At 41.3% G+C, this 26803-nt stretch overlaps 4 protein-coding genes across 7 annotated transcripts; all 4 read left to right on the forward strand.

The window, feature by feature from the left end:
- The first annotated feature begins 3277 nt into the window (after positions 1 to 3277).
- On the forward strand, positions 3278 to 7856 carry LOC127773806 (endo-1,3;1,4-beta-D-glucanase-like). 3 transcript variants are annotated; one of them, XM_052299984.1, is made up of 7 exons: positions 3306 to 3570; positions 3657 to 3678; positions 4165 to 4291; positions 5334 to 5453; positions 6453 to 6537; positions 6872 to 6972; positions 7418 to 7856. In XM_052299984.1, the coding sequence occupies exons 1-7, from the start codon at positions 3420 to 3422 to the stop codon at positions 7556 to 7558; spliced, it is 747 nt and encodes a 248-aa protein (XP_052155944.1). In that variant the 5' UTR covers positions 3306 to 3419; the 3' UTR covers positions 7559 to 7856. The 3 variants fall into 3 exon arrangements, with proteins under 3 accessions (XP_052155945.1, XP_052155944.1, XP_052155946.1); XM_052299986.1 differs by lacking the exon at positions 5334 to 5453 and having other exon boundaries at positions 3312 to 3570; positions 7418 to 7851; XM_052299985.1 differs by lacking the exons at positions 5334 to 5453; positions 6872 to 6972; positions 7418 to 7856 and having other exon boundaries at positions 3278 to 3570; positions 5810 to 6512.
- Positions 7857 to 10189: 2333 nt separating this feature from the next.
- Positions 10190 to 14273, forward strand: LOC127773807 (endo-1,3;1,4-beta-D-glucanase-like). Its single transcript, XM_052299987.1, has 7 exons — positions 10190 to 10566; positions 10668 to 10689; positions 11768 to 11894; positions 12791 to 12881; positions 12985 to 13074; positions 13173 to 13273; positions 13924 to 14273. Exons 1-7 carry the CDS (start codon positions 10416 to 10418, stop codon positions 14062 to 14064), a joined length of 723 nt encoding a protein of 240 aa, XP_052155947.1. The 5' UTR covers positions 10190 to 10415; the 3' UTR covers positions 14065 to 14273.
- A 1838-nt stretch (positions 14274 to 16111) lies between these two features.
- LOC127774597 (endo-1,3;1,4-beta-D-glucanase-like) lies at positions 16112 to 19496 on the forward strand. Of its 2 annotated transcripts, XM_052300866.1 has the most exons (8): positions 16112 to 16165; positions 16242 to 16496; positions 16585 to 16606; positions 17298 to 17421; positions 18115 to 18205; positions 18335 to 18424; positions 18519 to 18619; positions 19095 to 19496. In XM_052300866.1, exons 2-8 carry the CDS (start codon positions 16346 to 16348, stop codon positions 19233 to 19235), a joined length of 720 nt encoding a protein of 239 aa, XP_052156826.1. In that variant the 5' UTR covers positions 16112 to 16165; positions 16242 to 16345; the 3' UTR covers positions 19236 to 19496. The 2 variants fall into 2 exon arrangements, with proteins under 2 accessions (XP_052156826.1, XP_052156825.1); XM_052300865.1 differs by lacking the exon at positions 16112 to 16165 and having other exon boundaries at positions 16177 to 16496.
- A 3196-nt stretch (positions 19497 to 22692) lies between these two features.
- On the forward strand, positions 22693 to 24011 carry LOC127774592 (chitinase 2). The gene is made up of 2 exons (XM_052300861.1): positions 22693 to 23338; positions 23468 to 24011. Exons 1-2 carry the CDS (start codon positions 22716 to 22718, stop codon positions 23865 to 23867), a joined length of 1023 nt encoding a protein of 340 aa, XP_052156821.1. The 5' UTR covers positions 22693 to 22715; the 3' UTR covers positions 23868 to 24011.
- The last annotated feature ends 2792 nt before the right edge of the window (positions 24012 to 26803 follow it).

Raw genomic sequence — 26803 nt, forward strand, 5'->3', positions numbered from 1 at the left:
TTGCTGCATCATGACGACGGCGCCGGTCGCATTTGGGGAAGAGAAGGGGAAGACCGGAAGAGGAGAGAACGAGAAGGGGAGGAGATTGAGAAGAGAGGGAATGAGGTGGAGGAAGTGAGGCCATGGACATGTGGGTCCCACTATTATTTAATCTTATTATGTGACTGACATGTGGATCCATATATTTTGTTTTATTTTTTAAATTGTTAAATTTTGCTTCGGTGCCACGTCTTATGAAGACCGAGTTAAATTAGCCATCTAGACGCCATTGTTGACGGAAAACATGACGGTCTGGGAGATTTGTTTTACTTCAGTGCAGGTCTAAGGCTTGCCTCGAGTGCTAAGAGCGTGCCAGCTGGTTTGATATGCAACCGGCAAGAGAAACAGAAAACGTAATTAGATGAATGTTAGTCAATCGACCGATAGGGCTGATGGCGTATCGTCAGGACCTAGCTGATACGGGTAAACCCTAAACCCTAACCGGCTACAACTTTATGATAGTCAATGAAAGAAAGCAGAAACCCTAAATATGCTATATCGGATGTAATACTGTCATTTAATTTGTTTAAATACTTTTAAGACAGTATTGTAGGAATAGCCGATAGATCAGTATTTAGAGCAAAGATAAAATAGTATACTGGCTAATACTCCAATATAAACTTATGTAAACAAATCAATCTATATAAACATATCAAGTAGTAGTCGATCACCATATATGAGGTTAAAGCAAGATCAATCTTACTTGATGCATCTATATAGAGCAATCTAATTATATAATTAGCGAATATACATAAACAGATCATAAAAAATGCGTTATCATGATTAGCTCCAGGCTAATCATAAAAAATGCGTAAGATCGGCTGAAACCCCTATATTATCCCTAATTATGATTAGCTCCAGGCTAGTTTCTATGGTTCTAAGCACGCGGCTAGGGATGATGCATCGCAAAGTATGCAAAGAAACATAAAGTCTAGACAATCAAGGAGTTAAACACTTTTCAGGATCGTGAATACTTTAGTTAATTTAATTTAGTAAGACGATTTAATCAATACCGGCATAAACACTAAAGCGAGAATCGGGCGATAGGACTAAATCGAGATACTAAGACTAGATTAACCAAGATATATGATAGCAATGACCGCGATAAAATGACTAATACATCCAAAACGACATAATAGCCCCAATAGTGCAGTCCATCGAGACAAGTTACCTCTTGTCGAGAGATTGCAGCCGATGCCCCGACTTGAAGCAAGAACTCGTCGAAAATTAAAACGATAAAGGGTGGCGATGCACCGAAAGTTGTATTGATTGGATTCAATCCTTTATTATAATGGTCCAGGGTTTATACTCATACCCCGAGTACAAAACTTGTCCATTACGGGCACGACTCACACTTCCCTAAAGATAAAATACAAATAAGTCCATACGGTGGGCTCTTGCCATATCTCTCACTTAAACCGATATAAATATCCTAATTAATAGATACAATTGCTTAAACGAGCTCAATCTTCAATAAGGATGGCAACGGGACAGGTCAGGCGTGGGTTGGGCAACGGCCCTGCCCTCGCTTCCCGCTTTTCACCCCCGCCCCCGGCCCCGCATTGCAGGTCGGGTGGAAAACCTCACCCGTCCCCGCCCCCGCCTCCGCAGGGGACCCGTGGGTAAACGGGGGCCCGCAGCACCCGGCTGGATGTGGCGAGGACAGGCGAGCTCCGTCTGCGCGTCGGGCGATGACGAGGCACGGCGACTGGGGGCGGCGATGGCTGGACGGCTGCCGACTGCTGCAACATCGTTGGGATGGCGTCGGCTAGGAGCGGCAACGACTGGGTGGCCGCCGACGGATCAATGGAGACCGTAGGGTGACTAGCTCCGGCGACGCGATGGCTGCAACGACGGATGTCCACGAGGGGGCGCGAGACTTGGCGAATGATGACGAGGTGGATGGCGACAAGACGGCTGACGACGAGGTGACGAAGGGACGAGGCGGCCGGCGACGAGGGGGCTTGGCAATGCGCCGTGACGATGGGGCTCGGTGACGAGGTGGTCGGCGGCGATGAGGGGGCTCGGTGACAAGGCGGTCGGCGGCGGTTGTGGGGTGGTTGGGGATTGGGCGTCGTGCCGCCTCTGGCAGCCACTGAGGAAGCGTCGCCCCTCGCCCCCGGACGCGCCTGACTGTCGACTTCGACACAGATAGCCACCGACGCCGCTGCTGTCAGTCCGCCAGAGGGAGATAGTGCGGCTGCCGGTGGAGATTGGAGAGTGGCGGCTGGGGGCTTGGGTTGGGGGTGAGGAAAGAAATGAGGATAAGGTACAAGGGATAAGGAAATTTAGGGTTTTGTTTATATAAGGGGGGCTATGCTATCCTCCCCCAACCCCGTCCCCGCCCACGGTCGGGGCCCCCGGCCCTGACTTCCCGCAGGTTGAAATCATCACCCGCCCCCGTCCTTGTAGGGGCGGGTCCCTAGCCCTACAGGGGAAATTGCCACCCTTAATCTCCAATGGCAATGACGGTTATTCTAATCTAGGCCCAACCCGAGCCCAATTCAGGCTGTATCGGCTCCTTGCCATATCGGCCAAGTCTGTTTCCGACTCTGTGTTTCAGCCGATGCAATATCCGGCCGATGCGTAGTCTGATCTCCAATCCAACTCGATTCCGCATCAAATCTGCTTTTATATTGTTTCTTCCTTTCTGATTTTAATGCAAAATTTCGTTGTCAATAGCCATGTCAGTTGAAACCGCCATCCAAACAGCCTTGTGACCTATATTGCATCGGTTTTAATAGTTGAGAGACCTGCTGTATCTGGTTTCGGGTTGATGGATGAAAATCGGATTCGCGGACAAGTTAAGGGATCTCAGATGAACTTATTCCTAGAACGTTCGATCAGGGCCTGTAGGCCCTGTGCTATAAACGGCCCACACAAAGTAGCCCGTGAATGAGTGGGCTCACGTAGCCCTCGGGCATCAGCACTGACCTCACCCTCAAAACGCCTAAACCCCCTATGCCTCCGGACCCTTCCGTAGTACTTTCTTTGGATTCGAATCGAGAATTTGGGCTTGTTCACTTTGATGCTAATTTTATCTATATCAGTATTTTTAAAGTTGCTAAAAAATATCTATGTTTAGTTTGTCGTTAAATTTGGTCAATACATAAGAAATAATACTAAAAATTTAACAATATTACCATTTTACCAAAATTTTGATATTATCAAGATTTATTTTGGCCGCAATACGAAGAATCCCTTCGAGAGTAATTTTCGTGAGCACTTTTTCCTTTCGAAATCTGTCGCAATCAGCTGGTCGGGCTCCCTGCCTGCCCCATTTATGCCCTGAGACCCTGCAAGGCAGAGGCTGTGACCCGGCACCAGCAGCAGCGCGTGAGGAGAAGCGAGTGGAGGAGAGGTTGGAGGTGGGGAGCAGAATGGCGAGCCCGCAGTGCTGCGCGAACCCGCCGACGCTGAACCCCGCCGGCGGGGAGGGGAAGGTCGTGGACAGCTTCGGCGGGATCAAGGCGTACGTCTCCGGCGCCGCCGAGTCCAAGGCTGCCGTCGTCCTCGTCTCCGACGTCTTCGGTGATTGATCTCCCCTCTCTTTGTTATGTTCCTGCTTAATTAGTTTCTTTTAGTGACGAAAAGTAACGGGTCTTCTCATCGTGCAGGGTTTGAAGCGCCGAACCTGAGGTACAGATTTATCTGTTTGCTACTACTTATTTCGGTTTCACTTGTACAGGATCATGCAGGATATGCCATCGTTGGTCTGTTCCTACTCCTAGTATGTTTTGGGGGAAATGGGTTACTGCGATGTCTTCCGCGCACTGATGGCCATATCGTGCTGGGATTAATTTTTGAAAACTTGATTGCAATTTTCCTGATGACATGTGCCATTTTGAACATTTTGAAGTAAATCTAGCTTGTCGTAACTCGTAAGTACCTGTCATCCGTGACGTACACTATGGAACCTGATGCGATGGCATATCTCATGAAGGAACATAGTAGCTGACAAAGTTTGCTGATTTTGGCATGATTATTGTTTTTTTAAAAAATTCTACTCGAATTTTCATGATGGCATGTGACCTCGTTGAAGTGCCCCAGCTTATCGTAAGCACTAACTGTCAGCTGCCTATAATTTATACTCTGGAACCTGATGTAATTTCTTAATTCATGAAGGAAGATGGCCGACAAAGTTGCCTCGTCTGGCTACTTCGTTGTGGTGCCAGATTTCTTACACGGGGATCCTTTTGTACGTGAAAATACTGAGAGACCGATAGAAGTGTGGATAAAAGACCATGGCGCGGTTTGTTATTAATTCTCTCCTTAAATTATGTTCCACTTGTTTCTTTTTCTAATGTTAGGAAATGATTCAGATTGCCTTGTTTCAAATTTTCTTGATGCTATATGTTTTCATATTTTTGATTGCCATCTTGTGGATGCTAGTGATTTCTTACTAGCATATACTGCGGTAATTTCTTGAAATTTTCTTAATTTAACTAGGCGTACATAAGAGTACCATTTCATTTTGTGTATATAGGATCTGTTATTCCAATTCAACAGCCATGAGCCTATATAATGCTTAGCTATACATCTTTCTGACTTCTAAGCGTCTCTTATTTATTAAGAGAGGGCGAAAATAAGCCATAAAGTTTGCTCTAGAGGCCTAGTAATTATCACGTAATCAGAGAAGAAGAGGAAGATATGCACCGTGTAATTGACTGATCGTGATGGCAGATTATAACGGTGTAGATTAATCAATATAGTTGTATACGAAATACGGTTCTGTTTATGGAAGAGAAGCAATAGCAATAGTTGTATACCAAATCTAATTCTACTTTTAAAGTCTAGCTCTGTACGAAATTGCATAGGAAAATCTGCTAGTCTGTATGAAGTTATCTTCCCTTATGTTCAAAAGCTTGATTAGATATACCTTACTGACTGTTGGTTCCTTATTTCCTTCATAACTTAGGGATGCAAGGTGGTTGGCCCATGGATACCCATTGATCTATTCTAGTCCATTTAGTTTGCAATTTTATACATGGTATGAACTAACAAATGAGTGGAAACTGGAAAGTACCTTTTAGTTATATGGGACGGGTCAATGGTTAACCATGAGTGGCTAAATTTGCATCCCTAGCTTTGTTTGTCATCTTTCACAGCATTTCTCCTTCTATTGAAAATTTCACCAAACAATACATATTTCCTTTTTACAGGATAAAGGGTTTGAAGAAGCAATACATATTTCCTTCTAAGTGCTGTTTTTTTTTTTTTTGCCTATTGTGTTTTTGTAATTCTGATCTAGAATTTGAAGGTTTAGCCTGCTAACCGCTGACTGTTGAGTGCAGTGGCGGATCCAGGATTTGAGCAAAGGGTATTCAAAGTTGAAAAAAAAATCATACAGAACTCAAAAAATTGGACTGGGAAAATCATACAGGAGTGGTAATGACATGTTTAAAGCCTTAAAGGTACAAACAGTAGCACAATAGTCAAGATGTCTATCTCCAACTGCACACTTGGGGACATATCACTATCATGGGCATTGGGTGCTTCAAGTAGTAGCTGAATAGGACTAGAAGGGGCATTTTCTGGGATCTGAACTTCACTCTCAATGGTTAATGGTTTTGGATCAGAGGTGGAAGCTACTTTCTGAGACTTGGTTGACCTTTCCCACAAAGACTTCAAATTTATTGTCTTCTTCTTCTTCATTTTTCAAATTTCAAGACCTACAGTTCAAATTTCTGACTAATTTAACTTCTAAGCAATAGCAATTAAGCAATGGCCAATCGCTTGGGGAATTTGACAAGAGGATTTATTTTACCAGTGCCAGTCCACTGTCCAGCTGTCTAGGGACCAAGGGGACGCGCCGACGCGGGGGTGTGTCGCCGCAACCGGCTGCCGCTGTGTGCCGCAGCGCCACCGCCGTCCGTGCGAACCTCAGCTGCTCAGCGTCGCCCGTCCCCGAGGAGGCGGCGGCATCGTCGCAGGCCACGCCGCCTCCGCAGCAGCAGGCCCAGGGACCAGGGTCCAGGGAGATGAGGCTGGTGGCGATTCTGGCGACGCGCCGAGCCGGCGGCCGGCGCCGCCGAGCGTCGAGCTCTCGATGCCCCGTCGCCCGTTGGTGGGGATGAGTGGAGGCGCGGCGGATTGGGGCTGGGACGACAGAAGGGGTGGGGACTGGCTGACCGGGGGATAGGGACTAGGGTTTTGTTCGTTTTTGGGCCAGTGGGCCTATTCGTTGGGCCAAGATGGGGAGGAATGTATGGTCTGCTGCGAATAAATGAGCTTCTTTTCATTTGGGCTATACATGCTGTACTTCCTTCTAATTTCTTATGTATATATGCATAACATACCTATATATAGTTATTTTCTTTTAAATTCTATGGGTATTCAGGTGAATACCCATGAATCACATGGGATTCGCCCCTGGTTGAGTGTCGTGTCACTTCTTCCATGTACCAGCAAAGGTGGTGGTAGAGTTAGCGAAAGCTCATGAGATCCATGCTGCTGTGATGTGTCACCCCTCTTTGGTTACTGTTGATGATATGAAAGGTTAGATCCCTTCATGAGAAATTTCTAGATGCACATACTCCCTCCATTTTTTAATAGATGACGCCGTTGACTTTTTCTCACATGTTTGACCATTCGTCTTATTCAAAAAATTTACGTAATTATAATTTATTTTGTTATGAGTTGTTTTGTCACTCATAGTCCTTTAAGTGTGATTTATATCTTATACATTTACATAAAATTTTTGAATAAGACGAATGGTCAAACATATGAGAAAAAGTCAACGGCGTCATCTATTAAAACGGAGGTAGTACATTTTTCTCTTGCAGAAGGTTTGATACTTACTCTGGCTGTGGCATGTGCTACCTAATTTCAGAGGTCAAATGCCCAATTGCTATACTTGGAGCTGAAATTGACCATATGTCCCCACCAGAAGTAGTAAAGCAGTTTGAGCAGGTTCTTTCTTCTAAGTCAGAGGTACGTTCTCATTCGCGAAAGATTATCTTCAAGAACCTAGTGCCAAACTGTCCCAACATAGTACATATTGATAGGCCATCCAATCATGCCTTTGGTTTTTTTCCTTTTTTTTTTTTTGAAAGATCCAGCAATTGTGGCTTTGTATTACAAGTAAGAATACCTACTACAACAAGTATGCCTTTAGCTTTTGATATTGGAAATACCCAGCCTCTTTTTGTGACTAAAAGCTATGTAGGCGTGATGCAATGAGAACATCATATTGCCTGTAACCGGCGAAAATTACTGTATGAAACAAGATGAAATACGCAGGAGAAATTAAGGAGAAGAAATCATGAAGTGCAGCAGTTTATATAGAGAAATCGGAGAAACACATTGGCGACAGGAAATTGCTGTAAAGCTCATATGGAGGTTTTTCATTCTGACATGAAATTTGCTGGGCACGCAGATTGGTCACTTTGTCAAGATCTTCCCTGGGGTCGAGCATGGATGGACCGTAAGATACAAGGATGACGATGCCGCTGCTGTCAAGAGCGCCGAGGAAGCCCTGGCAGACATGATCGACTGGTTTAATAAGAACCTCAAGTGAATTTGACATAGCAGCCCTCCATGATTGGCTGGTGTACACTGTACATCCTGAATTCACGTCGTATGGTAATAACGGCAGGGCCTGGAATCCTGGATTATGGTTGAGTAGGCTTCCCCAGTCTGCTTGTGCTAGTTTTGCAACCTCCAACTTCTGTAATAAAAATGGATGCAGGGGATATGTACTTTTTTTTTTTAAGAAAATGATATGCACGTTTTCTCTAGCCCCATCGGTTGACGATATTTCCTAATAAGCCACCAAAATGGCTTATTAGGAAAAAAAATTAATTTATAGATAAAATTTTTATATATGAGTTCTTAATGATTTAAAAGCTGTTGCGTTGTGATCCAAATTCATTTGCACTTAATAAAGGCCAGCTTAGTGAAGATATTTTGCTGGCTAGCGCCCGTGCTTTTTTTCTCTCTTGCTTTGGGAGGGTTTTCCACGTTAAAATCTCGTGTCTTCTGTGATTGATCTATTGTTCTTTATCGTTTGTTTGCTTATCGTTTCCTAACAAAAGCTAATGTTGAAAAAGAATCACGCTAAAATATTTTAAAATCAACTTTAAAATTAAATTTGAAAATTCAAATTTTGGCTTTTGCTTCGACTTATTAGGGTAACCAACGGGGCTATCTGTTTTTGTTCTTGTTTTTAGTTCTCACTCTGTTCCAAAATAAAGAACCAGTACAGATGCTTTTTCAAAAAACAAAATTACTCCCTTCGTTTTATAATGTAAGACTTTCTAGCATTGCCCACACTCATATAGATGTTAATGAATCTAGACATATATATATATGTATATATATATATGTGTGTGTGTAGATTCATTAACATCTATATGAATGTGGGCAATGCTAGAAAGACTTACATTATGAAATGGAGGGAGTAGAAAGTTATATACGGGCCAAGCTCCATCCATGCCCAGGCAGTGTGGCCCATCTTGGTCTGGGCCATGTGAACCTTGCAAAGAATAAGTTCACTTTGACTCCCTCAACTAATAATCTAATCTGATTCCGGATATCTCGGACTCCAACTATTAAAACCGATACAATTTGACTCTCTCGGTGGTTTTGTTGACGTGGTATCTACGTGGCGGCACTGACCCAGTCTTTCCTATACGTGGCATTGACATGACACTTATGTGGCATTAGAATTTAAAAAGAGTAGATGATATCTCGCGCTTTGCTGTGAGATATATGTTAGATAATGGAGAAATAATGAAATGATTTGGATCGAAATATTATGAAAATGGTTTGAGAATGATGATTTGAGAGAGAGGGAGGAGGAAGGGAAGAAGAGAAAGGATGATATGTGAGCCCAACATATCAATGGCCAGCACAATATGTTTTGTGATATATACGGAGTACTTTTTAATTCAAAATGCCACGTAAAACGCTACATGGGAGGAAGATTAGGTCAACACCACCAAGTAGGCACCATGTCAGTGAAATGGATCTTCAAAATCATAGGGAGTTAAATTACACCAGTGTTAGTAGTTGGTGGTCAACATAACCGATACTGCGATTGAAGGATATGAATCAGACGCGGCGAGCCAAGAGGACTTATTCCACCCTGCAATCGCAAGCGCCTAGTGGGCCCAAATTATACTGGATCGGTTGGATGAATTTTTTTATTTATATTTTTTTATTAAAATATTTATAAAAATATTTTTTTTGTTTCGAAAATTTACAAATCTAATCGCCTGCCGCCCTTTGGGAGGGCGATTTTTAAAAATCGCCCTTCTAGAGGGCGGCAAGGGACCTAAATGCAAATTTTGCAGCACAACTTGTTAGCTCTGTGATTTTACAATTTAAAATTATATTATATAAAGTCATATGAAATAAAACTTTATATCAAAATTGTAGAGCTCAAGGAGATCTACAACTTTGTAGTTAACAACTTTTTCATTTAAGATGTTTTAGATATCCAAATATTCGTTACAAAATATAAAACACATTTTAAAAAATCTTAGATCTACATTTCAAACGTCATTGGATGGAGATAAATTTTATATAAAAGTTGTAGATCTTGATGAGATCTATAACTTTGTAGTTTATCACTTTTTCATTTAAAATCATCTGGAGTATCGAATAAGCATTATTAGTTTTTAAGCAATTAAAACCGGTGGAAAGGGTTTGAACACAAATAAAAATTTTGCATTTAGGTCTCTTGCCACCCTCTGGAAGGGCGATTTTAAAAATCGCCCTCCCAAATAGCGGCAGGCAATTAGATTTGTAAATTTTTGAAAAAAATATTTTTGTAAATATTTTAATAAGAAAATGTATAAATAAAAAAATTTCGGTTGGATTGAATGGCCTCAGCAGTGAAAAGTGGACTTGTTCCACCCTGCAATCGCAAGCGTCGAGTGGGCCCAAATTATACTGGATCGGTTGGACTGAACGCCTTAGCAGTGGGGGAATTTAACTATTTGCCACTTTTATATTTGTCAATTATCTAAATAGATTCACACTTAATAATTTGTCACTGGAGAGAGGTGATTTCTCTATATGGCGAGCCATCGTGGCATGTCCGCGTGGAAAACGACATGGCATGCCAGCAGTGAGGTCACCCGTTGCGACACAGGTCGCGCCAGCGCTGACTTGTCCACCCACCCATTTCGAAGGGCGCAAACCCCCCAAACCTCCGGATTCCGGAACTTGTCCACCACACCACCTCGTTGCTCGCATCTCTTCCTGATCCCCCCCGTTGGATTCGATTCGGGGCGTAAAATTTCCTGCTCTGCAATCCGTCGCAATCAAGTGGCCGCTTTCCGAGGCCCCGGGCTCCCTTCCCTTCGCATTTATCCTCGCTGAGACTCGAGAAACACCGCGACCAGGAGAAATTTCAGCAGGAGCAGGCGATGGCGAGCCCGCAGTGCTGCGCGAACCCACCGACGCTGAACCCGGCCGGCGGGGAGGGGAAGGTGGTGGAGAGCTTCGGCGGGATCAAGGCGTACGTCGCCGGCGCCGCGGAGTCCAAGGCCGCCGTCGTCCTCATCTCCGATGTCTTCGGTGAGTGATCCCCTCCTCCTCCCATATTTTGTTCTTCTTCTTTATCTCTTTGTTTCGTTACTGCTCCGTTCTCGTTAAAGTTAGGTCTTCTTCTCTTTCAGGGTTTGAAGCGCCGAACCTGAGGTACAGATCTTTGTGTTATCTGATAGTACTAGTTTTTCGATTCCACCTGTACAGGATATGCCACTGTTCTGATATATTTTGGGGGAAATGGATTATCGATTCCACTTATACAGGATATGCCACTGTTCTTATATATTTTGGGGGAGATGGATTATCGATTCAACTTATACAGGATATGCCACTGTTTCTATATATTTTGGGGAAATGGATTATCGATTCCCACCTATACAGGATATGCCACTGTTCCTATATAGTTTGGGAAATGAATTATTCATTATTGGGTTGTTAGAAACTTCGAAGGTCTTCCGGGCACTTTGGGGCTGACTGATGCCCATACCGTGTGCTGGGATTTTCACATGGTTAGTAAGTTTTTTTTTCAGGGGAGGTTGGGGGGGGGGGGGGGTGGAATTTAACCACAATTTTGATGATGACATATGTGCACTCTTTGAGGTGTTTCAGCCTGCAGTAGTAACTTGTAAGCATTGTCTGATGCTATGACCTATACTATGGAACCTGATGTAATTGCTTATCTCAGAAAGGAAGATATACAGCCGACAGAGTTTGCTGCGCTGGGATTTTGATATGATTTTAAAATTTGAGTAAATTTCACAAAACTACAGATATATTGGCTAAATCATTGCAAAACTACATATTTAAGATATTGTATCACAAAATTACAGATTTAACACCAAAATTATCACAAAACTACATGTTTAAGGCTAAGTATCACAAAACTACAGGTTTAACATCAATTTAATTACAGAATTTGGATATTTATTAGTGCTAAGGATTTAAACCCCAACATCTTTAGTTTTTTGATAATTTTATTATTAAATCTGTAGTTTTACAATATTTAGCCTTAAAACTTGTAGTTGTGGTAAATTTTTCGTTAAATCTATAGTTTTGTGATACATCACCTTAAATCTATAGTTTTGTGAAATTTACTCTTAAAATTTTGAAAAGTTTAAGTTCAATTTTCATGATGGCATGTGCCTCTTTGAAGTACTCTAGTTGTCTTAAGCGCTAATTGTCTGCTACCTACTGTGGAATTTGATGAGTAATCACTTATCTCTTGAAGGAAGATAGCCGACAAAGTTGCCTCGTCTGGATACTTTGTTGTGGTGCCAGATTTCTTACATGGGGATCCTTTAGTACCTGAAAGTACTGAGAAACCGTTTCAAATGTGGATAAAAGAACATGGCCCGGTTTGTTATTCTCCCCTGAAATTACATTCCACTTCTCACTGTTTTTTTTGGTATTTTGGAAAATTATTCAGGTTCCCCTGTTTCATTTTTTTCTTGATGCTATATGTTCTCAAATAGTTTTTATTGCCTCATGTGGATGCCAGAAATTTCATACTAGCGCATACTGTAGTTTCTTTAAATGTAATGTTCGGTGTATATAAAAGTACCACTGTACCAGTTCATTTTGTAGGTGTATACAGGATCTTTCGTTCGATTATAACCATCATGAGCCTATAAATGCCTTAGCTATACATCTTTCTGGCTTCTAAACACCTATTATATTATTAAGAGGGAAAAAATGAGCCATCATATTTGCTCTAGTAGCCTAGAAATTACCACGTTAATTGGAGAAAAAGAGAAAGATATTCGGCGTTTGATCATGATGGCAAATTATAATGTAGATTGATCGATATAGTTATATACAAAGTACAGTAATAGTTATGGAAACAGAAGCAAGAATGCAAGATTTGTATACTAAATCTAATTCTACTTATTAAGTTATTTCCATACAAAACTTCATAAGGAAATGTGCTAGTAGTTTGTATTTTTATCTTCCCTTGTGTGCAAAAGCTTGATTAGACATACCTTACCGACTATATTTCCTTTGTAACTTAGGGATGCAAGGTGGATGGTTCATGGGTGCCCATTGACCCATGCTTGTGCCTTGTCCCCTCCATTTAGTTGTATACACTATATGAACTAGCAAATGACTAAAGAGCGCACTTTTAGTTAGATGGAATAAGTCAATGTTTACCCATGAGTGGGTAAACTTTTATCCCTACCTTTGTTTGTTCATCTTTCAGTATTTCACCGTCTATTGAAAATATCATCCAATAACATGCTTTTCCTTTCTACAGGACAAAGCATTTGAAGAGGCAAAACCAATTATTGCCGCTCTGAAGGAGAAAGGAGTGTCTAGTATTGGGGCTGTAGGTTATTGCTGGGGTGGTAAGTGCTTTCTTTTGTCTATTGTGTTTTTGTAATTCTGATGTAGAATTTGAAGGTTTAGCCTGCTAACCGTGAGTGTCATGTCACTTCTTTCATGGATCAGCAAAGGTGGTGGTAGAGTTAGCGAAAGCTCATGAGATCCAGGCTGCTGTGATGTGTCACCCCTCTTTTGTGACTGTTGATGATATGAAAGGTCTAGGTCCCTTTTGAATTTTGTAGATGCACACAGTGTTCTCTTGTAGATGGTTTGATACTTACTCTATGTCTATGGCATGGACTACCTAATTTCAGAGGTCAAATGCCCAATTGCTATACTTGGAGCTGAAATTGATCGTATGTCCCCACCAGAAGTGGTGAAGCAGTTCGAGCAGGTTCTTTCTTCAAAGTCAGGGGTAAGTTCTCAATCATGAAAGTTGATCATCGGGACAAACATTTATGGGTTTTAGGTTTTCCAGATATAACTTATTCTAAAGTAAGTTCTCAAGATTTACCATAGTGCCAAACTGTCACATTATAGTACATATTCTGATTCTGATTTTGATGTCCTACCAAATCATGCCTTTGGTTTTTCCTTTTTCCAAAGATCCAGCAATTGTGGTGTTTGTATTAGAAGAATAGCAAGTCTTTCCAACAAGTATGCCTTAGCTTTTGATATTGGAAATACTCGGCCTCCTTTTGTGATTAAAAGCCATGTAGGAGTGATGCAATGAAATCAATCCACGTAGGAGTGATGCAATGAAATCAATCTTTCACCTTTCTTGTCCCCGTTGTTTCTATAATACGGCGGTGTTGTCCAGCTGAAGATTTTTGTTCTTAACCAGTGAAACATAGACATACATTCACTGAAGCCGGTGAAAATCACTACTATACGAAATAGGCAGGACAAGTTAAGGAGAAGAATTGTAAAATTTAGTGGTTTATAGAGAAATTGGAGAAACACATTAGCGAGAGTAGATTGCTGAAACACATTAGCGAGAGGAGATTGCTTTAAAGCTCCTATGGTGGTTTTTCATTCTGACAATGAACTTTGTTGCGCACGCAGATTGGCCACTTTGTCAAGATCTTCCCTGGGGTTGAACATGGATGGACTGTGAGATACAAGAATGATGATGCAGCTGCTGTCAAGAGCGCCGAGGAAGCCCTGGCGGACATGATTGACTGGTTTAATAAGAACCTGAAGTGAATTTGACATATCCGCTGTCCACGATCGGTTTGTGTATTGCTCATGTTTCATCGCAAGCATCCTGAATTTACGGTTGAGTAGCCTTCCCATTATGTTTGTGCTAGTAGTGTATATGCTTTGCTTGTGTTGGGAATTTGCTTTGTGTCAACCTGAACTTCCACTTCTGTAATAAAAATGGATGGGCGAGCATCTTCTCGGTTTGGTGGTCACGACTGACGAGAACATATCATTTTGTTACATCGAACTTTTGAAACTTTGCACATAACCTGGTCATCTGGCTTTTCTAGCACCATCGATTTGCTCCAAGTAATTAGCGGGTTATTATGATCACTGCTAAATCTATCTATCTACCTATCTATCTATCTATCTATCTATCTATCTATTATATTAGATAATAATATTAAGATAGCTTTAAAAGGAGGCATCACGTTCGCTGTGGGGTTAGAAATTCTCACATTAATCGGAGAAAAAGAAAATTATAGTCCATTTAGAAATACAATTTAAAAATAGCTGAAATTCGAAAAAAAATAAGCAATATTGAAATAAGAGTCCTATGAGATTAATCAAAATTCGGAATAAAAATAAAATAAAATCTGAAATTAGAAAAGAAAAGGAAGAGTCCAAGTGGGAATACAATTTAAAAATAACTGAAAATTCGGAATTGAAATTAAAACAAGGAATATTGAACCCAATACGAGATTAATTAAAATTCAGAATAAAAATAAAATAAAATCCAAAATTAGAAAAAAAAGAATAGTTTACGTAGGAATAAAATTAAAAAATAACTAAAATTCGAAAGTAAAAATAAGAAATATTGAAAGAAGAGTCCATATAAGAAACCTATACGATATCAATTAAAATTCGAAATAAAAACCTAATAAAATCCAAAATTAGAAAAGAAAAAGAGAGTTAGTGCAATTTTGAAACAATTGAAATTAGAAATAAAAAAAATATGAAATATTACAAGAATAGTCTATATAGAAAACAATATGAGATTAATTAAAATTCAAAATAAAAATAAAATAAATTCAGAAAATAGAAAAAGAAAAATAAGAGCTCAACTAGAATAAAATTTATAAATAAATAAAATTTGTAATAGAAAAAAATAAAAAACTATTGAAATAAGAGATAAACTATAACACATGACACTAATTAAAGTTCGAAATAACAAATAAAATAAATTTCAAAAATAGAAAAATAATTATAAGAATTCAAGTAGGAACATAATTTATGAATAAAAATTATCGGAATAAATTTTTTTCTAGAACATAATGATGACAAATGACAATAAAAAGGGGAGAAATAATAGGCTTGTAAAGGAGTAGAGTGCTGGCGGTTGATGGGATATCTATAAACTATAAACAAAATGCCAAATAGAATTCCAATGATAATTAAGAGGAGTGATGATGGGCATGCCATTAAGCAGTATGGTCATGACGGTCGGTGAGACTTATGGAGAGTAAAAGTAAACCCCAATGATTATCATGTTCGATTTTTACAATCTCAATGACAATAAGGAGGGGAGGCAACGGGCGGGCTGTAGAGAAGTATAGTGGCGAAGCCACTAACGATTTGGCGAGACTTATAGAAAGTAAAAAAGAATACAAACAATAATTATGTTCGATTTTTAAAATCCCAATGATAAATAAAGAGAGGTGGCAGCGGACGGGTTGTATAGTAGTAAATTGGCAATGTTTGACGATACTTCTAAAAAATATGAAAAGAAAACCCAACAATATAATGAACTCTAAAAACTATAAGAGCTAATATTTAAAGTTACAGAGAAGATGAATAGAAATAGTGGTAGATCGGGTAAGCAAATAAAAAGGTGCCAAAGGAGTAAGGGGTAGCTAATGGCATGGTTTTTAAAAACTATAAAATTATTAGAATCATGGGAACAATAATTTTAAATAAAATCATGTGTGAAAAATATATAATTTTAAATTGACGCTAGCTGTGCAATTGCGCTGGCCGCCCAACAAGTTCTTCTGAAAAGATCGTCATGGATCCATTGGCTCCAAGTCCCAGCGGCACTGCAGTTCGCGCGTACAGCAACCCATCAAACGAGCGAGGAAAGCTCAGCATCAAAGCGGCGTCACCGGTGAGGTCACGCGCCACCGGCGAATAAACAATAGCCGGCCGGCACGACGTCGATTTCTGAACCCTCTCTTTCGCAGAAATCCTGGGCGCCTCTCTGTCAGTTTCTCCACTACACTGTGCGCGTCTCTGCTTCAGTGGGGGTGGTCTTTGTGAAGCGGACTTGAAGGATCGGAGGTGTTCCATGGCAAGCTCGCAGTGCTGGGAGAACCCGCCGGCGCTGGACCCGGCCGGCGGAGGGGGCGAGGTCGTCCTCGACTTCGGCGGGCAGAAGGCGTACGTCGCTGGCTCGGCCGGCTCCAAGGCCGCCGTCGTCCTCATCTCCGACGCCTTTGGTAACTTCCGATTCATCACGAGTTAAATTGAACATGCAAGGATCGACTAGGGATGTTGACTGCTGAAATACCATTTCCCTCTTTGCAGGCTTTGAAGCCCCAAACCTGAGGTAAGCTATGGAACCTACTTTGAACTTGCAGTTGCTTGCTGGTATTTCTAGTACGCGTAATGGATAGTGTAGAAGGCATTTCTAAGTGGACAAAACTGCATTTACATCAGTTAATCTGAATTTCCTCTTCCAAAACCTTGTTTCAGGATAAGGGGATCATAATTACACAAGAATAGTGGATCTTCCTTTTGAAGTTTTCAATTCAGATTTGTCTACTACTTCCTCCGTTTCACAATGTAAGTCATTCTAGCATTGTGATATATACATCAATGTGAATGTGGGAAATGCTAGAATGACTTACATTGTGAAATGGAGGGAGTATTACATACGTTCCTATTTTTTCAACTCATACTTGTTGAATTTGTGCATTTGTTGAATATATACTTAGCAAAATAATACGGTATAATGTTGAATCTCATGATGTTAGCATAATCAGATTGGTATTGGAACTAGATTTTGCTTTTATGCTCTATTTGAAGTGCATCTGTTTGTTTCCTTAGCAAAAATAACACAGTATAATGTTGAATCTCATGATGAAGGTTGGATTAGTCGAGCTCTATGTAGCAAAATCAGATGGGTACTGAACTACGATTTTGCTTGTGTGCTCTATTTGAAGTGCATCTGCTTGTTTCTAGCAATACCCATCATTTATAAACTGACACGAATTTAAATATTTCGATATTTCGTGAAGGAAGATAGCAGACAAGGTTGCTTTGTTTGGTTACTTCGTTGTGGTGCCAGATTTCCTTCATGGGGACCCATACCAGCCAGACAATCCCAACAATCCTGGAATTTGGTTACAGTCACATAATCCGGTTCGTTATCTCCTCAACTTTTACCTATCCTTGAGGTTTCATGCCTATCCTTAAGGTTTCAGGACAGTTTGTTTCTATTTTCTTCTTGAAAATATTTGTGTGGAAATGCTACCATTGTCTGTGGCACGATCGCACAATGCTCCTAGCCAAGCTTGTTTCAAGCAGTAAATAATTCATTCAACCCTGTCAGAATCACATACGGAGTGTAAACCTTCTGGGCATGCCTCAAGAATGTCGTCAGTTTGAATGAACATTTTGCTGATAACTGCACTAGATGAGATGACTCTCTGAACTTTCAGTTCTTCTGCATTTATACTTTTTGTAAATGTTCTGATCATTCAGGCACTCATAGAGCTGGTTGTTGCCTTTTCTTTTCCTTGCTATAGCCTTCCAAGGTTATAGACCTGTAAATTTTTTTCTGCTCTATCAACACGAAATGTCATACTATCTTGTGCATGTTGTTTAAAAAAATAGTGTGTTAAAGATTCTTCTTTAATTTAACCATTGACTAGTCAGATAGCATATGATATCTGGTTTGGTCTTTTCAAGAAAAGTATTCTGTAAATTTAGGACCTATATTGGCTCTCAACACCCTGAAAACTTTTTTTTATCTATGTTGAAAAGTTTTATCAAGCAGAAAAAAATATTTCTTTTAATCTTTTAGATAATGGAAGATAAATTTTATTTTAATAGAAAGAGGCATTTGAAGAGGCAAAACCAGTTATTGCCGCTCTAAAGGAGAAGGGAGCATCTTTCATCGGGGCTGCAGGTTATTGTTGGGGTGGTAAGTTCCATGTGTTTTACTTTTGAACTACAATTTGAAGATTGTCTTTTTTAGTAGTAATTCTTGTTTTTTGTTCTCAAAAAATTTCCCCTTAACATGCATAAATATCACCACTTTTCATATTTTCAGCAAAGGTAGTGGTGGAGTTAGCAAAAGTCCATGAAATCCAGGCTGCTGTATTGCTACACCCTTCTTTACTTGCTGTCGATGACATCAAAGGTTAAATTTGTATTGCTCGAGTTTCCACGTCCTAAATTTCATCTACTACAAGGGCTTCAAGCACTTAACCTCTGATATATTAACTAATGCTCAGAAGTCAAATGCCCAATTTCTATACTTGGTGCTGAAATTGACAAGACGTCTCCACCAGAGCTGTTAAAGCAGTTTGAGCAGATCCTTTCTCCTAACCCCGAGGTAAGTTGTCAACCTTTGGGTTGATCTTAAGCTAGAAAATTTACAGAAAGTAAGGAATGCTCAGATTCAGTTAATAGTTCACTACTGATCTAAATTTGCATATATGAAATCCTTGATGCCAAATTATGTGTCTCGACTGTTTGTTATGTGTTTTGATTATTTAACAACAATCAAGGTGGACTGCCTTATAAATCACATGATTATTAGTATTTCTATAATGGCAAATGTAATTTTACGATATAGGACACCCATATGGGGCACCATGGTGCCCGGGCACCAAGGTATGAAATACACAAATTCACTCCAAAATTTTAAAATATATGCAAACATAATATGTGTGCAAATCGACCAGGTCTTTTTCCTGCTTTTCAAATGTATTTCTAACTTAAGCCCTGCATGTTTGGATATCCACGTGAGCACTTCAGTTCAGATTAAAAATCTCGGAGAGCCTTGAGGTCTTCCATTTTCTCTACAGATTGCTCACTTCGTCAAGATTTTCCCCGGCGTAGAGCATGGATGGGCTGTGAGATACAATCACGATGATGCAGCTGCCGTCAAGAGCGCTGAGGAAGCCCTGGAAGACATGATGGATTGGTTCAAGAAATACCTGAAGTAAAATCTGAATTAGCAGCTCTCCATGTACCAAGATATTGCTAAGTGCTAGCTAATGCACGAACAACTGATCTTGATATGCCATTTTGGGCCTGAACTTCGTTTATGCCATTGTGTTGTTGTAATGGCGTGTGTGCTTCCGTTCCATGTGCCTCATGATACTTACTTTTAGTACTATTTGTGAACATGTGTGTGAGGTTGATCCAATCCTGCACCAACAAACCTGAAATTTTTGCTGTGCATTGGAGTTGATTTTCCAGCAATGAAATTTGCAAATGCCAGGAAGGTTTAGAGAAAATTCACTTACTATCACATTTGATCATGCAAAAACTATACCAAATTACAAGAAGCAAAAACAAAAAAGGATAACTGTCTTAGATTTTTGGTCTTCAGGCTATTGATGGGTGGCTACTGGCTAGTTAGTTCTGCATAGTCATACAGAAATCTGAAGGTCTGCCTTCCTTCCGTGACTTGTTTACAGCTGATCTGACGATGTCAACGGTCAACTTTGTCTTGCTTCTCCTCCACAGAAGGAATTGGATTGTTTGTTTTGTTGATCTAATCTTTTCTTTTTATAAAGCTAATGCCCACTAAACATTTAAAACTCAACATGCAAGTATAGTATTTATTAACACTCCTAAACCTACACAAACATGACACATCAATCTATTAAGCACACAAAACTCAACATGTAAATATATAGTAATTATATCTACAATTTATTTCATCCTAAAACTAAACATACATATGCTAAATCATCATTCTCAAATCATTTTCATAATATTTCAGTCCAAATCATTTCATCATTTCTCTAATATCTAACATATATCCTGCAGAAAAGCACGGGACATTATCTAGTTAACAATATTACCTACTCCAATCCACATGGAATCGGTCCAATCCACGTGTACATCCAAACAAAAAAAAATATGGTGGTGTAGTATCTATCAAGGGATTAGTCAAAGGAGTCGGTGAGCGATGTGATCGTGGTACTCGACTACGCTTCTTTCCTTTTTATTTTTGCAGAAGAGTTTCATGAGTGCGTAGAAACATTGCACATTGCATTAATTCTGCGGGGTTTTTCAGATTGTAGCTAAAATAAATCTTATTAAATTTTAGTAGGATTTGTTATGTATTGACCAAAGTTTGGCAAAAAAAAAAAAAACTAAATGTATGCACATTTTTGACAATTTTATTAAAAAATATATGGTTTAAAATGATATCAATTTGAATAGCCTTGTATCTAATCAAAATTATTGCTCTCATTTTAGGAATGGAGTTGGCTGCACTGAAAATTGTGTGCTTGAAGATTAGTCTAATCATACAGCAGTATGCCGTCGATTACATAAATAAATACTCCTTCCAACTCAAAACATATGACAACTATTTTGTTCAATGTTTTGTAATATAATATAAGACGTATATACATGTATACAATTTAGTAGCACATATATTTCTCTAGATTCGTTTTTATAAAAATCCCCCACCCTCAAGATATCCAATCCTAGGGAGTATGGATGGTATTTTTTATGGTTATCCAAACGAATAGGCGATAATTATATTTACATTAGTGGTAGTTGCACCTTATATTTTGGGATAGGAGTACATATTATGAAAATCTTTACTACTTACATAAAAAGCGTAACTCAACCAGTTAGATTTCTTGCGTTGAAACAAACCGCCCGGGTTCTAGGACTAGACTTGACTAGGTTCTATCGGAAACCCCCCGATAAGATAATATTTGCCCCCTTTTTTTTGAATTTGGCAATATTTATTTAAATTTGACCAAATTTTATTTAGTAAAATCACATAATTCCAGACTGAAATAACCGAAATTTCATAAATTTCAGCCATATCGGTGACCCCCGATACAAATGCATGAAACGATAGATTGAAGCATGAACTTGACACGTGTGCTTGTATTTACTGTTTATTATTCTTTTAATTGTAGGTGACGTATCCATCGATAACAATGCATCCGTTGTGACTTCGTCAATCTCAAGACACCTATGATGACTTTATCAATTTTAAGATATGCCGACTCAAAAAAAGTGATGGTAATGTTATCTTTTTCAAACTTCATTAGCACAAGCATATTCTTGTGTAAGAAAGGTACCAGTGGTAGACTACGGAAATAAGGTGCTCCAGTGTTAAACCAAACCATGCATGCCTAAACAATTGGATCCCTCAATTGCCTACTCAACTCTTCTACATATCATCACTATATCCCATTATCCATTTCTTTAGTACTTCTTTTTTTCATCTAGACTTTTTTAAAGAACAGGCAGATTTTATAACCCGGCTTTGAAAGAAAGCCCAAATAGAACAAGGTCTTTGAGGAAATAACGAAAGTATTTTGTTCATCCAGATGTGAAAGTATTTTCATCTTTTAAGAGGATATCTTATTATTTTTACATACCTTTCAAATAGTCATTTTAAAAAGTTACATATTTATATGGTGATATATCATATATTGTTCTATTTTATCAATTTTTCCTATGATTTTTTTAGTAACATGTACGAAACGACGGGATGTTCTCAAAGGATGAAAAATCCACATTCCATCTAAGATTACTAACCTTCTCGAGTCCTTTGGCGTGTCCTCACAGCCTATTGACAAACACAAGAAAAAATGCATGCATATTTGATCAACAATGCACGCATTTGATTTGATGATGTTCTTGCTTAGAAGATGGCATTGCCACGTCCCAAGGGCGCATCCGCGCATGCGACCTTCCAAGTCCCAACATAAAATGTTTCAATTTTCCTGCCTGCTGTCATGTCGAACGCAGCCTCCTAATTAAGAAATTGCAATCACTGTCTGTATGTAACATCATCTAAAAATTAGAATTTTTTAGTTTATCATACAAAGATATTGGCATTGACTAAACATTATTAACTGAATTATATGACTCCATATGCAGCAAGTAGTGCATTCTTTTTTTTTTTAACGTGACATAGCACGCACACACTCCATACGGATGATGGTATATTATTATCCTTATGAGTACCTCTAAAACACACGCACACTCACTTTATAAACGCACATACGCACACCATCTAATACCATATAATACGAATTAATAATATAATCACACACACTCATTTTATAAATAATTAAAAAACCCTATCCAGTTAAATTACGTTTACTTCACGTCAAGCGGTGCATTCTGAAAGCCTACACGTCGATCGATTGCCAAGTCAGTCGCATGACCGTGTTCTGAAAAAAAAAAAACCACTCACATGATCGCTACTTACACTCTCCTTCCATCTCCATATATCAAATTTGATTGATGATTAAATAAAATTAGTACCTAAGCAGCCACGGCACGTGATGCTGCATGTTCCGTGAACGTGTCAACTTTGTCCGAAGCTGAGCTCGATCGGATTGTTGCAACGAGCAACGACTTTCTCTCGATAAATTTGTGTATAAAAGCCACACTCTGCTCGTTATCCGGCAGACAAGACGAGAGAAGAATTAAGCATGTCGACGCCGAGAGCGGCGGCGAGCCTCGCCAAGAAGGCGGCGCTGGCGGCGCTGGCCGTCCTGGCCGCGGCGCTCGCGACGGCGGCGCGCGCCGAGCAGTGCGGCGCGCAGGCCGGCGGCGCCAGGTGCCCGAACTGCCTCTGCTGCAGCCGCTGGGGCTGGTGCGGCACCACCTCCGACTTCTGCGGCGACGGCTGCCAGAGCCAGTGCAGCGGCTGCGGCCCGACGCCGACGCCGACGCCGCCGAGCCCCTCCGACGGCGTGGGCTCCATCGTGCCCAGGGACCTGTTCGAGCGGCTCCTCCTCCACCGCAACGACGGGGCGTGCCCCGCGCGCGGGTTCTACACCTACGAGGCCTTCCTCGCCGCCGCCGCTGCGTTCCCGGCGTTCGGCGGCACCGGCAACACCGAGACGCGGAAGCGGGAGGTCGCCGCGTTCCTGGGCCAGACCTCCCACGAGACCACCGGCGGGTGGCCGACCGCGCCCGACGGCCCCTTCTCCTGGGGCTACTGCTTCAAGCAGGAGCAGAACCCGCCGTCCGACTACTGCCAGCCCTCGCCGGAGTGGCCGTGCGCCCCCGGCCGCAAGTACTACGGCCGCGGCCCCATCCAACTCTCCTTGTAAGCACGCAGTATACGGTCACTGTCCACCTTGAATCTTTTCTAAGCTTTCTTGGTTTCGCATGCTGGTTTTCTGACCATGCCGATCCCGCCGTCGTTGTCGTCGCCGGCGGCGGATGAATTGAGCAGCAACTTCAACTACGGGCCGGCGGGGAGGGCGATCGGGGTGGACCTGCTGAGCAACCCGGACCTGGTGGCGACGGACGCGACGGTGTCGTTCAAGACGGCGCTGTGGTTCTGGATGACGCCGCAGGGGAACAAGCCGTCGAGCCACGACGTGATCACGGGGCGGTGGGCGCCCTCGCCGGCCGACGCCGCGGCGGGGCGGGCGCCGGGGTACGGCGTGATCACCAACATCGTCAACGGCGGGCTGGAGTGCGGGCACGGCCCCGACGACCGCGTGGCGAACCGGATCGGCTTCTACCAGCGCTACTGTGGCGCGTTCGGCATCGGCACCGGCGGCAACCTCGACTGCTACAACCAGAGGCCGTTCAACAGCGGCTCGTCGGTTGGGTTGGCGGAGCAGTGACGACTGACGACGAGAAAAATTAAAAATAAAATGGAAACATTTGCACGGCCGCATCCGCATGTGCCGGTGAATTGAACGAGCTCCATCATGCATGATAGTTCAGTTCACGATGCTAATAATAAAGCTGGGCTATGAATAAATTAATCGTAGTATAGTAAATTGGTATAAATTGTAGGCGGTGGGATGTTTGGTTACAAGATCAACGGAACAATCGCGTGAAAGGAAACATAAAAACCCGGATACTGAGACAATTGCGAAAACTATTATAGAGAAGATTTAATCAACGTTGTAACGTTTAACAATAGAAATCACAATGTCAAGGAAATAATATGCTCCACATAAAAGAAACGGAGTTTTAAAAAAGTGGCGACATATATATTATTAGTGAAAAATATGTTCATTTTTGGACCTTCCAACAGCCTCAAGATTCATGTTATATGAAGAAAAAAATTACTCGTAGTAGCAAGAGGCATCAAACCTGTGACCTCACTAAAATTTTATATTTTGGTCCTTTTAAAAACTTATTTTACAAATAAACTCCTGAAAAAACTTAAACCGGAAATGGTACTTTTTGGGGCGCCAGAGTGGCTGGCGCCGTCCTCCAATATGGCGGCGCCAGCCAATCTGGCGCCTTCCCCATGCCACCGTGGCACCAGGGCCTACGTGGGCTTGCTGACTCGGCAGAGCGGGGCGCCAGCCACACTGGCACCGCCCCGCATAAGACGGCGCCAGCATGTCTGGCGCACCCCTCCTCTGTGGGCCCCACCATCTTTCTCCCCCCAATTCCATTTTCGCCAAGTCTCTTCTGCCTCCGAGCAACGGCTGGCGCCCCCAAGACGTAGTCCAAACCGACATATTATAACCAATGCATAACTTAAATTGTCCCAAAGCTACTACTCCACAAAAAATATTTAATCCACCTACAAATATCAATAAGTTTACTAGTGCATTACACATCGAAATATTACAAATACTCCGTCATACAATCCAACCTAGTTCTAATTAACTATAATCAATTTCTATAATGCAACCAAAATTTTCTCCCCTTCATATAATTAATGGTTAAAAATTTAACCTATAGGCTATAGCATCAAGTCCATCAAATTAAAATTATTTTCATGCCTCAACCCTAACTTTTCATCCATCCATCCAACCAAACCATCCAATAATTAACATTACCACATATATGGTTCAAAAAATCGTGACACCAATGAGTACATTGCAAACATGTAGCACTACAACAAGCTAATCCCAAGAACAAATGCTAAAAATCACAAATTTGGGAAAAAAAGGGGTTCTAGGGTTACCCTCTGATCTACAAATTCAACCAATAAAAACGAAAAAAAAGAGGGGGGAATGGAGGAGTCTACCTTTCTCTTCGATTTCCACAAAAAATCCCGCGAAAAACGGCTTTAAATTGAGTGGATTTGAGGTGGAGATGTGAGGGGGAGAGAAAAGGGAGAAGAACTGCTGCTGCTGCTCGGGCTCAAGTCTGGCGAAAATGAGAGTGGGGAGGAGAAAGGTGGTGGGGCCCACGGGGTTTAAGGGCGCGGCCCACAGAGGAGGGGCGCGCCAGCATGGCTGGCGCCGTGGTATGAGGGGCGGCGCCAGTGTGGCTGGCGCCCCCCTTTGCCCAGTCAGCACCGCCACGACAGCGCTAGTGCCACGGTGGCACGGACACGGCGCCAGTGTGGCTGGCGCCCCCCTTTGCCCAGTCAGCACCGCCACGACAGCGCTAGTGCCACGGTGGCACGGACACGGCGCCAGTGTGACTGGCGCCGCCATGTTGGGGGACGGCGCCAGCCACTCTGGCGCCCAAAAAGGACCATTTCCGATTTAAGTTTTTTCAGGGGTCTATTTATAAAATAAGTTTTAAAAAGGATAAAAATGTAAAAATTTCAGGGGCTCTACCATCCAAGCCAGAGCATATAACATTGGAGCAACCACCTCAGTTTTTAACTCACATCCAACTTACACATAACTTATATACAACTTACAGGTAACTTACATATACAATTACACTAGATTTATACTATAATTACATTTAACATAGTTTTTTTAAAAAATATATCGCCATATTTTTAGATAGACCGAGAAAGAAATGATAACATTGAGAACAAAAGGTGTCAGAGATGGACCAATATACTCCGTATGTGCTAGTGCTTTACAAAATGTAAACGATAGCCACACCACTGGCTAACGTGCCATGTGCGAGTCCACAGATCCTGACGGGGCCCTCGGCGCTGTGTTGGACAAGCCGCTGGACGCAGGCCCAACACCTTATTTGGTGCCTTGGAGATGAACAGGCCGTGCTGGCCTTTGCTGGGTAGCCCTCTCTCTCCTTTACTGGGCTTAACACCCGAGAGGACCAACTTTTCTTCTTAGGAACAGATGATGAGCACTTAACCTAGGGCAAACTTCTTCCCGGATGTCCAACAATTTATTTACATGCATTGAAGAGAGATGTATGTTACATGGATGCCCCGTCCCCCGTGCCCGGTGATGTGGCTATAATCTCTTTTTTAAACATGTTATATTGTGCATGCCCTAATAAAAATGTTATATATTCATATAGTGACTAATTTTCACAACATGTAAGTTACTTCTTTTTTCAACCACTCAATCTATAGTGGGTGAAAAAAGGGGCTCGTTTAGCTGGCTTGTTTTTCCTTTTTGCGAGTAAACAACAAGAGAAGACTACTACTGTGATGCATTAATTAGATAATTGGAGTTGTAAATAAAGAGACTGTACAGGGGGAGAATATTACAATGTCAATCCATGATTGTCAAATTGGATGGTCTTGCACTTTTACCCTATGCAAAAGTAGAGTAAACTCTTCCCTCAAAAGTAGCTTTCAATAGCTGAAAGAACGTTGAATATTGTTGAAGATGAGGTCATTAATTTCTTGATTTCCGTATGTTTCGAAATCCAACAG

The sequence above is a fragment of the Oryza glaberrima genome, chromosome 5 (assembly GCF_000147395.1).
Source record: "Oryza glaberrima chromosome 5, OglaRS2, whole genome shotgun sequence".
Lineage (NCBI taxonomy): Eukaryota > Viridiplantae > Streptophyta > Magnoliopsida > Poales > Poaceae > Oryza > Oryza glaberrima.